Source organism: Kluyveromyces marxianus, chromosome 7 (genome assembly GCF_001417885.1).
Source record: "Kluyveromyces marxianus DMKU3-1042 DNA, complete genome, chromosome 7".
NCBI classification, from domain to species: Eukaryota; Fungi; Ascomycota; class Saccharomycetes; order Saccharomycetales; family Saccharomycetaceae; genus Kluyveromyces; species Kluyveromyces marxianus.
This window is the reverse complement of record NC_036031.1, coordinates 114,651-127,203: the sequence shown is the minus strand read 5'-3', so window position 1 is coordinate 127,203 and position 12,553 is coordinate 114,651. Positions and strand designations below refer to the sequence as shown.

At 37.2% G+C, this 12,553-nt stretch overlaps 8 protein-coding genes across 8 annotated transcripts; 6 read left to right on the top strand and 2 right to left on the bottom strand.

Moving 5' to 3' along the window:
* Positions 1–60: 60 nt before the first annotated feature.
* Positions 61–349, top strand: RPS29 (40S ribosomal protein uS14; the record flags this gene model as incomplete). Its single annotated transcript, XM_022821311.1, has 2 exons — positions 61–111; positions 176–349. 2 exons carry the CDS (start codon positions 61–63, stop codon positions 347–349), a joined length of 225 nt encoding a protein of 74 aa, XP_022677685.1.
* Positions 350–1,131: 782 nt separating this feature from the next.
* Positions 1,132–4,152, bottom strand: STE23 (metalloendopeptidase; the record flags this gene model as incomplete). The annotated part of the gene is made up of 1 exon (XM_022821310.1): positions 1,132–4,152. The coding sequence occupies one exon, from the start codon at positions 4,150–4,152 to the stop codon at positions 1,132–1,134; it is 3,021 nt and encodes a 1,006-aa protein (XP_022677684.1).
* Positions 4,153–5,082: 930 nt separating this feature from the next.
* ECM19 (Ecm19p) lies at positions 5,083–5,355 on the top strand (the record flags this gene model as incomplete). The annotated part of the gene is made up of 1 exon (XM_022821309.1): positions 5,083–5,355. The coding sequence occupies one exon, from the start codon at positions 5,083–5,085 to the stop codon at positions 5,353–5,355; it is 273 nt and encodes a 90-aa protein (XP_022677683.1).
* Positions 5,356–5,783: 428 nt separating this feature from the next.
* Positions 5,784–7,631, top strand: SYO1 (Syo1p; the record flags this gene model as incomplete). Its single annotated transcript, XM_022821308.1, has 1 exon — positions 5,784–7,631. The coding sequence occupies one exon, from the start codon at positions 5,784–5,786 to the stop codon at positions 7,629–7,631; it is 1,848 nt and encodes a 615-aa protein (XP_022677682.1).
* Positions 7,632–7,801: 170 nt separating this feature from the next.
* On the bottom strand, positions 7,802–8,275 carry UBC9 (E2 SUMO-conjugating protein UBC9; the record flags this gene model as incomplete). Its single annotated transcript, XM_022821306.1, has 1 exon — positions 7,802–8,275. One exon carries the CDS (start codon positions 8,273–8,275, stop codon positions 7,802–7,804), a length of 474 nt encoding a protein of 157 aa, XP_022677681.1.
* A 194-nt stretch (positions 8,276–8,469) lies between these two features.
* On the top strand, positions 8,470–9,480 carry PEX19 (Pex19p; the record flags this gene model as incomplete). Its single annotated transcript, XM_022821305.1, has 1 exon — positions 8,470–9,480. The coding sequence occupies one exon, from the start codon at positions 8,470–8,472 to the stop codon at positions 9,478–9,480; it is 1,011 nt and encodes a 336-aa protein (XP_022677680.1).
* A 535-nt stretch (positions 9,481–10,015) lies between these two features.
* On the top strand, positions 10,016–10,702 carry CCW14 (Ccw14p; the record flags this gene model as incomplete). The annotated part of the gene is made up of 1 exon (XM_022821304.1): positions 10,016–10,702. The coding sequence occupies one exon, from the start codon at positions 10,016–10,018 to the stop codon at positions 10,700–10,702; it is 687 nt and encodes a 228-aa protein (XP_022677679.1).
* Positions 10,703–11,220: 518 nt separating this feature from the next.
* ATP10 (Atp10p) lies at positions 11,221–12,075 on the top strand (the record flags this gene model as incomplete). Its single annotated transcript, XM_022821303.1, has 1 exon — positions 11,221–12,075. The coding sequence occupies one exon, from the start codon at positions 11,221–11,223 to the stop codon at positions 12,073–12,075; it is 855 nt and encodes a 284-aa protein (XP_022677678.1).
* Positions 12,076–12,553: the final 478 nt, after the last annotated feature.

The following is a 12,553-nucleotide window of genomic DNA, read 5'->3' as shown; positions in this document are numbered from 1 at the left end:
GTATGCAGTATCGATAAAATTATAGAAGCATTAACGTTCCCAATAAATCAGAATAGCCCCATGGATATGCGTTTAAGAAGCATTCTAATTATATTTGGAAGCTTCGTGAACGTATTCCCAGGTGTGTTCGCAACAGAACAACATTTACTAACAGTTATATAATACTTCTTAACAGAAAATGGCTCACGAAAACGTTTGGTACTCCCACCCAAGAAAGTTCGGTAAGGGTTCTCGTCAATGTCGTATTTCCGGCTCCCACTCTGGTTTGATCAGAAAGTACGGTTTGAACATTGATCGTCAATCTTTCAGAGAAAAGGCTAACGACATCGGTTTCTACAAGTACCGTTAAATTCTCCCATTGAAAATTCATGGGTTTGTCTATATCCTATATTATTATTTGTAATTTAAAGGAATAAAGATTATTATACAAATATATACATCTTCATTCTGTGAGGAGTGATCATTGTCTCCCAATGCTGGCTTGCGACCTCGTAGGACCCCGCATCCCAGGTGGGACACGTATAAAGTACATGCGTTCTGTTTTCACTGACAACAGAGCCCTAAATTCTTGCCAGAATAATTGAAATATGTATGTATATTACCCGGTATCTTTCCGAAACAAAAAAAAATTTCAGGTTCTTTCACATATAAAAGAGGCCTTCTTGGAGAAACCTTGAACGTTAATACCATATAGTTGTCGACTTTTTTTTGTTTTATGTTTTAAAAGGTTGAATCAAAACTTTACCGGAAACAGTGCCACAGTTGGCTTTTCTGTCATCAAACAGTTGCTAATTGCCAGTATCTCAACTAGATTGAGATGCTAGTTTCCCAGATCAAAATCGACTGGATAGGAAGTTCGTGGTTTGTGTGTCTAGCCATCAGAAATTTAGAATGGTGAGATGATGAACCAGGAATGTCGAAGAAAGACGACATTTAAATATATATGTATTAAATACTGTTCCCGTGGTTTATACTTTGTTGCTCTAGCCGCAACATCAAATCTTGTAACGTAGGAGATCTTTATATTTTGATATTATGATATTTTGATATTATGATATTTTGATATTATGATATTTTGATTTGGTATATTTACATGCATCCTATTCCTATATATAAGATGTATCGATGCATCTATAACTTTGGGTGAGCAACTTCGAAATTCTTGACTGCTTGGCGAACCGGAGCCAAGCATAAGTTTGATTTGAACTCATCGATACTTGTGATTAGAGAACCTGTTGGGTAACCCTCCACAGCATCCTCTGGACGGTTATTTTCAACTTGGGATTTTAAATGGATAACCAATCTTGGGCTATGAGGTGATAAAACAAAGTTCTTGTAGAATTCAACCATGTCGTTCTTTGAAAAATTGGAGATTATATCTGCTCTTCTCTGTTTAGCACAGAAATTGTAGTCTGCGAGATAAATAGCGGTGGTAAATCTTTCGTGCTCTTGTCTCAAGTTTGTAAGCTTTTGTTCTAAACTCTTGATTAAACTGCTTTTATGCTTTTCGAACACATCTTCTGGCATTTCTTCCAACGTTCTCCCAAAAGAGTTCAAGAATGCAACAATTCTTGATTCCAAATAGGCTGAGCTACGTTCAGATTGAACCAATATTCTCAAGTTTGTTGTTCCATGTGTATTCGCTACTGAACTGAATACGACATACCCTAATTGTTCCTTTGTTCTAAGGGTATCAAAACAAGGTTCGTGAAGTAATTGAGCAATTAAGTTCGCCTTTGCTGCCATTTCTTCTGAATATACACCAAATTGGATCAGATATTGAATGCAAGAATTGACATTTTTCTTATCCTCGAGCAGCGTCTCATATCTGTAGGCGCAATCGTCTGGTAAAAGATACGATCTCAGCTTATTATTTTTGACCTGCAAGTTTGGAATGGTATCAGGAGTCAGCATCCTTACGATCTCATCAATCTCGTATGCAACTTCGACGGAAAAGTTTCCATGAACCAATACTTCATGATAAAGCTGTTCAAAAGCTAATGGTATGAAACTTTCCAAATGTTGGAAAGTTATTCCTTTTGTAACTTCTAGTTTTTGCTTCAAATTCCAAGATCTCTCATTGACCAATGAATTAAATGTAGTGCTTATTTGATTATAAGGAACATCATATTGTTGATTGTTTAACTTTTGAATGATTCTATCCTTGATGACATTGAAACGGCTTTCGTTAGGACGAAAAGCTTTTATACCTTCCACAAATCTTGTTAATAAAATGGTTAGCTTCTCATTGTACCCAGACAACTGGATATCAATACCTTGATTGGTCTTTCCCATACTGACGCGCAAATCGGCACAGCTTGCATCGTATTGAAGATCGGTTAAATCGTCTTTGACCATTTCGACGTAAATTGAGGTTAGCATGCTATCCACAACACTAGAAAATGTGTGTGGAAGTTTCATCGACACGTATATATGGCCTTTGGGAACCCAAAACCTGTCATCTTTCTTATACCATAATTTGCTATAATTGTCATCTTTTAATAGCAGTGGTTCATTTAAAGGCTTTTTGGTATCGATTTTATTCACATCGAACTTGGTACAAATGAATTCATTGGGTCTCGGTAGATGGAATTTTGGATTCAAGCCAACATTTGGTAATTGTTTGGTTAGAGACTCGGGATAATCTAGGACTTGGTATTCGGTTCCATACCATTGTTCTTTTGAATCTACGGGTAACTTTTGACTGGTCAACATTAATCTAGAGTTCTGCCAGTTCAAAGCCTTTACATAGTCAACGATTAACTTCGGTACGTATTTCCTGATCACACTTGTGCTCAAGATATCAGATACAGGAACGTATTCTCTTTCAAGCAATCTGGCCATATTTGACACTGTAGATGCTGGGGAGTCCTTTTGTTTAAACTTAAAGCTTGAAACCGAAGTGTCCTTCAATTCATTGTGGATCCACTCTTGTGGTAGAGTGACTTTCAACATTTCCAAATACTGGAATGTTGCAATGACAATTTCATTGATATGCTCCATACCTTCATCAGTTAAATCCATGTCTATACAGAAGACAGCGTTGCCCTTGGAAATAGTGTGAGAACCTGCAGACAATTCCAAGGCCCAACCTTTTTCTTTTAGGAAAGCCAATAAAGAACCATTACCTTCGTGGCCAATCAAATGAGATAAGTAATGATTTGGTTTAGATTCCCAGTATGGATCAGCGTCAGGAGTTGGGAATGTGAACTCTATCTTTTTCAAATCTTTAACAGGTTTACAATGAACAATCTTCTGCAACTGATTTTCAGTGTATAAAGGAGCAGGGTAGTAAGGTACTTGTTTGTTAAGATTAGGAACATCTTTGAATAGTTCATAAACCCAGTCAGAAAGAGTATCAAGATCTTCTCTGCCTAAAATACAGAGTTTCATCAAGTTAGCGCTGTAGTTGTTCTTATGGAACTCCAACAATTCACTTCTGATATCGATACCCTTTAATTTAGGGATTTCGCCCAAAGTTTTGATATTTCCCGTAGAAAATTTGTGATATGGATGATCCCAATTCGTCAAACTTTTATCAAGTTGATACATTCTCCATATATCATTTTGTAGATTTTTCTTGTTTTCGCTGTCCACAGCGTTAATCTCCTTGTCTGTAGAGTCCTGGTTGAAAAGTGGACAAGAGAAAAACCCTGAAAATCTATCCAATGCAGGATACAAATGTTCGTGGTTCAAATGAAAGTAGTAGTTGGTATTTTGTGAACCAGTGTATGCATTTGATGACCCGCCATGCTTAGACAAAAACGATGCATACTCGTTTTCATCGGGGTACTTCTTGTTACCCATAAATAGCAAATGCTCGCAGAAATGTGCCAACCCAGGTAAATGTTCCGGGTCCTGGAAAGAACCAATATTCACATCCAACGCTGCTGCTGCCTTATCAGCCTCAGGGTCATGAATTAGCAAAGCCTTTAAGTCATTGGGCAATTGGATGTACCGATACTTCCTGTCGTCCAAATCAGGTTTCAAAAACTCGGAATCGGTCCCTAACACTTTGTAATTTTTCGACATTAGATTGTAGTTGTAATGCAAGAACCGCGAACTCGACCTAAACAAAAAGGTGGCTGATATCCGGGAGAATAGTGCTAGTGAGGGCTGTTGGGTTACCAATCCGCTTATCACACTTAGCATTGGATCCTAAACCAGAACTTAAAAATAAATGAAAAAAAAAATTGTTCAGACACAAAAAGTTATGTAGCCCTTTAGCAAAATGGATTTCAGAAACCGTATCCCAACTTGAAAAAACGTCTCGACAAGTACGTTTTTTACCACAGCCTTTAAACCTTACAAAACCAGGAAAAATCTACCTTTGTTACTTTTTCCGGGTATTAGTACTGATTAACTATGCAGATGATGTAGATATAGTCTGGATAGCAGAATTGTCACCGTAGTAAGGGGTTGAAAGACGTGATGAAACTTGACTCTTGGACTTACCCATATTTTTTTGACCGAACTAGAAAGCCAAGGACGAAAGGCCAATCGGAATATGCACACGCTGTATATATACATACAGTAGAATAAGCATTATGTATTGTAATATATATATATATATTTGGGCAGGCGAAACATTAAGAGCTAGAAAACATTTCTTGAAGCGTAGGTAAGGCGTGGACATCTTGGGACTGGAAATACCATTGCTTGTAGCTTTCAGTAGTGATCTGGTGATGGTATGTTCGTCCGTACGTCGCAAATCAAGCGTTGGAAGAGTGCATCGTACGGTGGGTATTAGTTTAGTTGCTTTTTCTCTCTTTCCTTTTCCATTACCTGCCTCACGATTTGATTTTTTTTGATGAGAAGTAAGCCAGGTTACAGGAAGACTTGAACCTTTTTTACTATCTTTCGAAAGTGAAACAGTGGGGAGTGGAGGTGGGGTGTCCATAAAAGTGTATATTTGCTGAACGAGTGAAAATTCTAGTAGTCATTCCTGCATAAGTAATAATAAAAATCTCAAACGGGTTCGCGCAAGAATTGTGATTTCTGTTGTCTTTGCCGGTGTATTTGTCGTTTCGATTTCCCTTGACTAATATTGCATTTATCTCATTAAATTTTGGTTAGCTGAACATGGTAGGAAGAATTAGGGCCACTGATGTGGCGATATTTTCTATAATATGTGCTGTAGGTGTGTATACTGGTACCAAGTTTTTCGAGCCAATAATTATCGACCAGTTAAAGAAGGATGGTAACCTAAGAACGGACATTGATGTTCCGCAATATGATGAGGAAGGTAATCCGGTTTTACCAAAGAGCATGCTTCAATTGAGAGAAGAATTAGACCAGGTTATAAGGGAGCAAAAGGTAGCGAAAGAGGCTGGTTTCCCTGATAAGAAAAACTAATGGGACGTGCCTTGGTCACTTGTCAAACCGTCTTCACCTTCAATTCTCATCTATATATATAATAAGTATATGACTACCTGTAAATATTATTATTAAAAAAGTATTAAGCACTAGAAAATAAATAATCTCATCGGACCCGGATGTGTACCGCTGAAATATCTTCGATGCAACGCCGTTTAGTTTATTGACCCTTTAAATTGTCCTACACTGTTCGTATTATACACACGTGACCTTGGCAAAATACTATGAAATTCATCTCTTCTTTATTGACTTTTCTTTTCCACCAGTTTACAATTTTTCAAGCTCATCGCATCTCAAATGAAAATCTATGTATATATGCATCATATACACACTTCAAATACTGACTTGGGCTTTCTCTCAGACAATTGTATACTACTATCAACGCTAAAATCGCTAAACGGCTAAATATGGGTAAATCGAAGAAAAGATCTAGAGCGTCAAATGCTCGTGCTAACCCATTGTTGAAAAATGCAGCAAAAGATGATCAAATTAGAACCAAAAGGATTCAACCATTGATTGCACAACTCTCAAGTGTGATTCCAAATGACAGATCCATGGCCCTAGGGACCATTTTAGTTTTATGTGAGGATCCTCACATGAGATCCCTTTTCCTCAAGGAAAAACTAGTTAATGTGGTCACTTCTAAACTATTGACGGATTCTAATACCGACATTGTAGTCGAAGCTTATGGTGTTTTAAGAAATTTAGCATTAGAGGAAGGATATGATTTGGCAACGCATGTTTGGAGGTCAAATATTTGGGTTAATATCGAATCGGGCCTATCGCAGGTTCAAGATTCCTTCCATTCGATGGAAGCCGACGAAACTAAGTCGAAGAAAGAATCTAAACGTTTACTTTTCGACTTCGCAGAAAATGTTCTCTCACTACTTTTGGCTTTGATGAATGGATCGGACGCTATTCTGGATGAAGTTATCACTTCAGATAAGCTAAATAAAATTTTCTTGACAATCAGTGACATCTTAAAATATGGTATGGTAATATCTGATAACCAGGTGACCCTCAAAATCACAACACAACTTTTTAACACAATCCTTGATTTCATTTACGATGTTTCAAGTGACTCTGCTGAATTCATTGACAAGGTTTCGGAGCACGAAAATCTATCCCTGTTTGTTGAGAATCTAATAAACTGGCAATTCACCAATGATAATGAGCTAACCAAAGTTCTCATTCAAGGTATCTATTTGCAGTTTATGGACACTGATATCAGCTACCAGATAGCATCTTCCATAATATCAACAGTCTTACAGTCTGTTCAGCATATTGATCTATCACAAGTAAAAATGACACTTTCGAATAAGACAGAGGACTCAGAACTTGAAAAGGCAAGTAATGATGAAATTGCTAAGAAAATGAAAGACTATTCTAAGAAGAGAACGGAGGCTATGGTCAAGTATCAAAGTATAGAAATTGCTTTGGATATTGTTACTGCTTCCATTGAGCTTGTCGCATCCAAATATGAAGAAACTCAAAAGCCGCTTGACGATGCCTTGGTTCAAGTTTTAACACAGGCGGTTCCTCAAGCATTTTTCGCTTTATACGAAGAGTTTACCTCATCTGTTCTTATTGGATGGAATAACCTCCTATGGCTATATCTTTCTGTGGGTATCAGTTTGTTCGAATTAGGTGATTGTTGGAAGCAATTATGGTCTTCAATGCAAAACACTACAAACAATGACGAATTTTCCGTGAACATTGGTAAACTCAGTGTTACCTGGGCGCTATTAAAAAATGTGCTTGCTGTTTTTGGAAGCTCTGGTGCTGGGCAATTTTTCGAAATCACTCAAATTGATAGCGAAGATTTTGTTAATTCTATCATTAAATGCTTCAACAATGTTGAGAATCTTGAGGATGATGAAATTATACAACTACAGCAACGCTGTTGTGGTGTATTGGGTGCTCTTGCCACATTTTCTAACCATATTGAACTAAATCGTTTAATAGGAAACTTCTTCATATCTACACTGTCGAATAAAGAAACAAAGGCAGCTGTGCTTATTGACTTCATGAACACCTTCTTTGAGATATACTCTGATATGAACTTTGATTATGATGAGCCTGTATTTATTAATAACAACTATTTGACTCTTCTTCAATCTCAAGTTAGCCCAAATCTTAAGGCAGTGTTTAAGTTTGTTGACAAAAATAAAAATCCACAGCTTAAGGAGAGGTGTCAGGATTGTTTTACAACTTTAGGTAGTTTCATTGCATACAAGCAAAATGAACGCAGATAGTGTGTAATTGTAGAATAAATAATATAGATGGTAAAATCACAAATCCTTATAATATTAATAAGTATTCTTAAAAGATACATAGCTTTACATGACTTGTAAACTTACTTAATTTCCTTATTATTAATGATACATGCCCATTTGATATTCGTTAAAAAGCTTCAGCTAAAAATTCACTTTGTATACTTGAGGGCTTGTTCCGCAACTTTCCTCTCGTACTCTTTTATATTCTTGGAGAAGGCCCTCCATGCAGGTTCTTGTGCAGGTGAATTCGGATTTGGAGAATCCAAAAGATCTTGTACACCCAAAAGGAGCTGTTTTAAGGTTATAGCAGGTCTCCAATCCTGGTCTTCGTTCAATATAGATAAACAAATAGTGCCACTAGGATAAACGTTTGGATGATAAAATCCGGCAGGAAATTTAACCTTTGGAGGTTTCGACGGATAGTCATCTGGGTATTCAATGGTTAATGGATATAAACCATTCTTCCAAAGCGTGCCATCTTTCCCTGGGATTCCGGCTTCCCACTTTTGTAAGTTCATGGAGCCATCTGCTTTCTTTGTTGGTTTGGCGAAAAATCCGTACGGATGATCTTTTCTCCACTTCTTTCGCTCCTCTTGTAACCTCTGGAGGCAAAGACTGCTCATTTCACAGAAACTTTATGTTGACCCTGAAGTCCTAGTGACTTCTTTCTGAACCTTGTTCATTTAATCTAAATTATTCTTCATTGTAGTTGTTAATTATTGATAATGTTCAGACTTTTCAATATTTGATATTATTTCCTTTCAAGAAAAAAAGAGGGCATCGTCCCATCATATCAATGTTAAAATTGTTATGATGAATGAAGAGTCAGAAGGTAGGTCATGAAAAAGAGCCCTTAAAGCACAGACGTTGTGAAACACTTAATTGGATACTAGCTGGAACCATGGATGAATTTGATGATTTGGATGACTATTTAGAAGATCCAAGCAAGTTAGATACGACAGAGGATGCCAATTCTAAGGATCAAGTTAAAAGTAATGGACCAGGACATAAAGGTCCGGAACCTCTGGGTAACAATGATGACCCTGAGGTAGCTGAAATGATGGAAGATTTACAAAAACAATTTGAACAGTTAATGCAAGATGGTGGGGAGGGTGCAGATCAAGAAATGGTAAAGAATTTTGAAAGTCTTCTAAACGTCCTTGGAGACGCATCTAAGGAAAAGGAGCAGAAAAGCAGCAACATTAAAAAAGTCCAAGACGAATTAAAAAACAGCGAAGGTGATGGCTTCAAGAGTATCATATCGAATACACTTGACAGATTAAAAGAGAGCTCAACCAAAGTTGACGAAACTCTAGAAGAAGAAAAGAAGAGTCAGAACTCCGATGACATCTTATCACAATTATTGGATCAATTAGTTGCTAACGGGGATAGTCTTGATGGGTCAGGGGAAGAAGGAATGGATAATGCAATTTTGAAAATGCTCTCACAAATGTCCTCGAAAGAAGTTTTGTATCAGCCTATGAAACAGATGCAAGTTGAATTTACCGAATGGTTAAAGGTCAATGAAGTGAATCCGGATCCAGAACATTCGGATAAAATAGATGATTACAGAAAGCAATATCTGCTCATCAACAAGATTATCGGAATATACGAATCAAGCGACTATACGAATGAAAAGTACCACTCGGAAATTGCAGATCTTCTAGATGAACTTGAGCAATTGGGCGACTCCCCAGTGGCCAAAGGTTTCAACAATTCTGAGGCCGGAAACGATATGTCCGAACTAGCCAAATTGCTAGAAATTCAAGGCGATGACAACATTGGTGAGATCGATAAGGACTTGGAAGATACTTGTAAGCAACAATGAAATAACTTGTGTAATTATTTAGCGCCTACCAGGCATGTACGTATTCATATATACGTAACTGCTAACTTATTTCTAGTTATCAAACTACAAGCCCAAAGACGTTTCATTGTTTAGATTAGTTTAGATTAGTTTCATCTCACACTTTCCATGAAAATAAATCTTTGTTCGTCGATTCATGATCACTGGTAGAAATACCCTCTATATCTCCCAGTCATACAGCAAGAAAGATTCTTTAATGTGTTAGACTACAATAAATGGAGATAGTAATCATGTGAATGTCACGTGCCTTTGTTTTCGTTTTTCTCTCAGGAAAACAATAGATGTTCTATTTTTGTCACTTCCTAAACCACCTGAAACACTAAATAAAAGAAAAATCTCAATAATAAAAATTTGATTCATTTATTATACTCCCAGTAGTTTAGATACAAATAGATTTTGCTTGTTTTGTTCAGAGGCACACTATAAACAGAGTTAATTGAAGCTATCAGGCATTCATATACTTTCTTTACTAGACAACTAGACCACTACATTCGTTATGCGTTTTTCTACTGCTTTAGGTGCTGCCATTTCTCTAGCTGTTTTGTCCACTGAGGTTGTTGCTACTCCACCAGCATGTTTGTTGGCTTGTGTTGCTCAAGTGGCCAAGAAGTCTCAATGTAATAGCATGGAAGACATTTCCTGTTTGTGCTCAACCAAGGGCTCTGATTTGAGCTCTTGTTTGGACTCTTCCTGTCCAAGTGGTGATGCTGATAGTGCAAAGAGTGCTTTGCAATCTACATGCAAAGCTCAAGGTGCTTCATTGAAGGAAAACTCTTCTTCTTCTGCATCTTCCTCTGCCACCTCTTCATCTGCATCTTCATCTGCTACCTCTTCCTCTGCATCCTCTTCTGCTGCTCCATCCTCTTCTGCTGCTCCATCCTCTTCTGCTGCTCCATCCACTTCTGCTGCTCCATCTTCTTCCGCAGCCCCATCATCTTCTGCTGCTCCATCTTCTTCCGCTGCTCCATCTTCTTCTGCTGCTCCAACATCTTCTGCTGCTCCATCCTCTTCCGCTGCTCCAACATCTTCTGCCGCTGCTTCTTCCACTTTGGAAACTTCGCAAGCTCCAGTTGTCTCCAGCTCTTCCACTGCCGTTCACCAAATTTCTTCCGATGGTGCTAATGCTTTGTTGCTAGGAAACAGCGTTTTCGGTGGTTTGGCTTTAGCAGGTCTATTGTTATAAGCTATCTAACTTTTATCCTTAATACCCTGATTGCTGTCTCTTTAACAAGAATATTACAAAATTAAGAAAATCAAGCCTGAACTATAAAATGACAAAAAAGTCAATTCAAAATAACGGATGCTGATGAGTACTCTCAGTTCATTCACCTTTAACATTTCTCGATACCACATTACATTTAAGACTAAAAACTTTTCAATTCTTACGTATCTTTATATTTACTTAAAAAGCTTTAAGTAGGAATCTTTATCATAAAATATCATCTATGAATATCCTAGAACATCAAAATGTACTGGTTTCGATGGGTATTTCAGTCTCCCAAAGGCTGTTCTAGTTTTTCTCCTTTCCATTGCAGTTATCTACTTTATACTAATTAAAAATTATTGAGTTTAGAATTGAAAGCCTTTTTATTTTAGCGACAATTTACTCATCTCTAATGAAGATGAAGGAAGAAAAAAAGGAAGGTACATCGCCTCATTTAGAGCTCTATACCGCCAGGAGAAGTACCTACGTTTGTTACCATGAACAACTCATTTGTTTTGGGTAAGAGATTCTTCTTTTCAAGCTCCAACCGTAGTGGTATTTTCCGCAGGTTAAATAATAACATTATAAACTCCGCTCCAAAAGATATTCAAATTGAAGAACTCAGGAAACCCATTGGTCTACCACAACCTCCTTTTAATACCAAGGAATACAAATATGGAAATAGTTTCTTAGATCTATTCAACAGCGAGAAAACTGAGAAGCGCGCAGGAGAATTAGAGGTTGAATTCCGAAAGTCTGGATTTCACGACTTGTACGTTTTGAAGAAGACAAATGGTAAGATCTTCTACTCACCACCATCATATTGGAAAGCTGATAAGTCATTGTATTTTCCTCACCTATCAGGACAGAGGTTAGCTGATGGAGAGGAATGTAATATTGAGGATTCTTTGGCAGGTAAGGTTTCTATTGTGAGAATGTTTACCACCGATGTAGGAAAGAATTTGATAGATTCTTACTTCGTAGACAAGACACATGGTTTAGACTACCTAAAAAATGACCTTGACCTTCTAAAGGACGTTGAAGGTGCTAAAAGTGCACAGATAATTGAAATAAATATGGCTGAAAACTGGTTGAAAATGGCAATCGTGAACTTTGCAAAGAATAAATATGCTTCCATTGTCCCAGAGCACCGCCATGATAAAACTTTCATTTGCAATAGAACTCAACTCCCATTTCAGATCAGGGAGGAGATACAAATCAACAATTTATACTCGGGATACGTATTCGTTATTGACGAAAATTTAAAGATTAGATGGGCAGCTTCAGGGGAAGCTTCACAAAAGGATTTCAATTTACTCTGGAGATGCGTCAATGCAATTAGAAAGGAATGATGGTGTAAGCATATGGTTAGAGTAATTCTTGTATATAGTAATAACACTAAGCTTCCTTTAAATAACTTCCGACAAATTTTGTCTTCAAAGATATTCTTTCATATTTGAGACTTAAAAACAGGCTTTCAACAGTTTATTATAAAATGTTACGTATTTTGAAAGCTTGAAGTTGAACACTGACCTAAAGAGTAGGATTTTAACAATTCAACGTAAAGTGAGGGGAAAGAAAGAAGCTCATCCCCATAATAATACATCGATTATGCTATTCACCAAACATTTGTTACAACAACAAGCAAGCTCGAATGCAAAACCAATTTCTCCCCATTCCAGAATTTACAGGGTATGGGGAAAACCTGTAAGTAAGATGCTACTTTTCAGTATTGGTACGTATTACACGCTCTATTGGACTTGGGAATATCTAGAAAAAGAGGAGCTCAAACGACAATCAATCATTGAAAGTACCGTGAACTAGAAATTT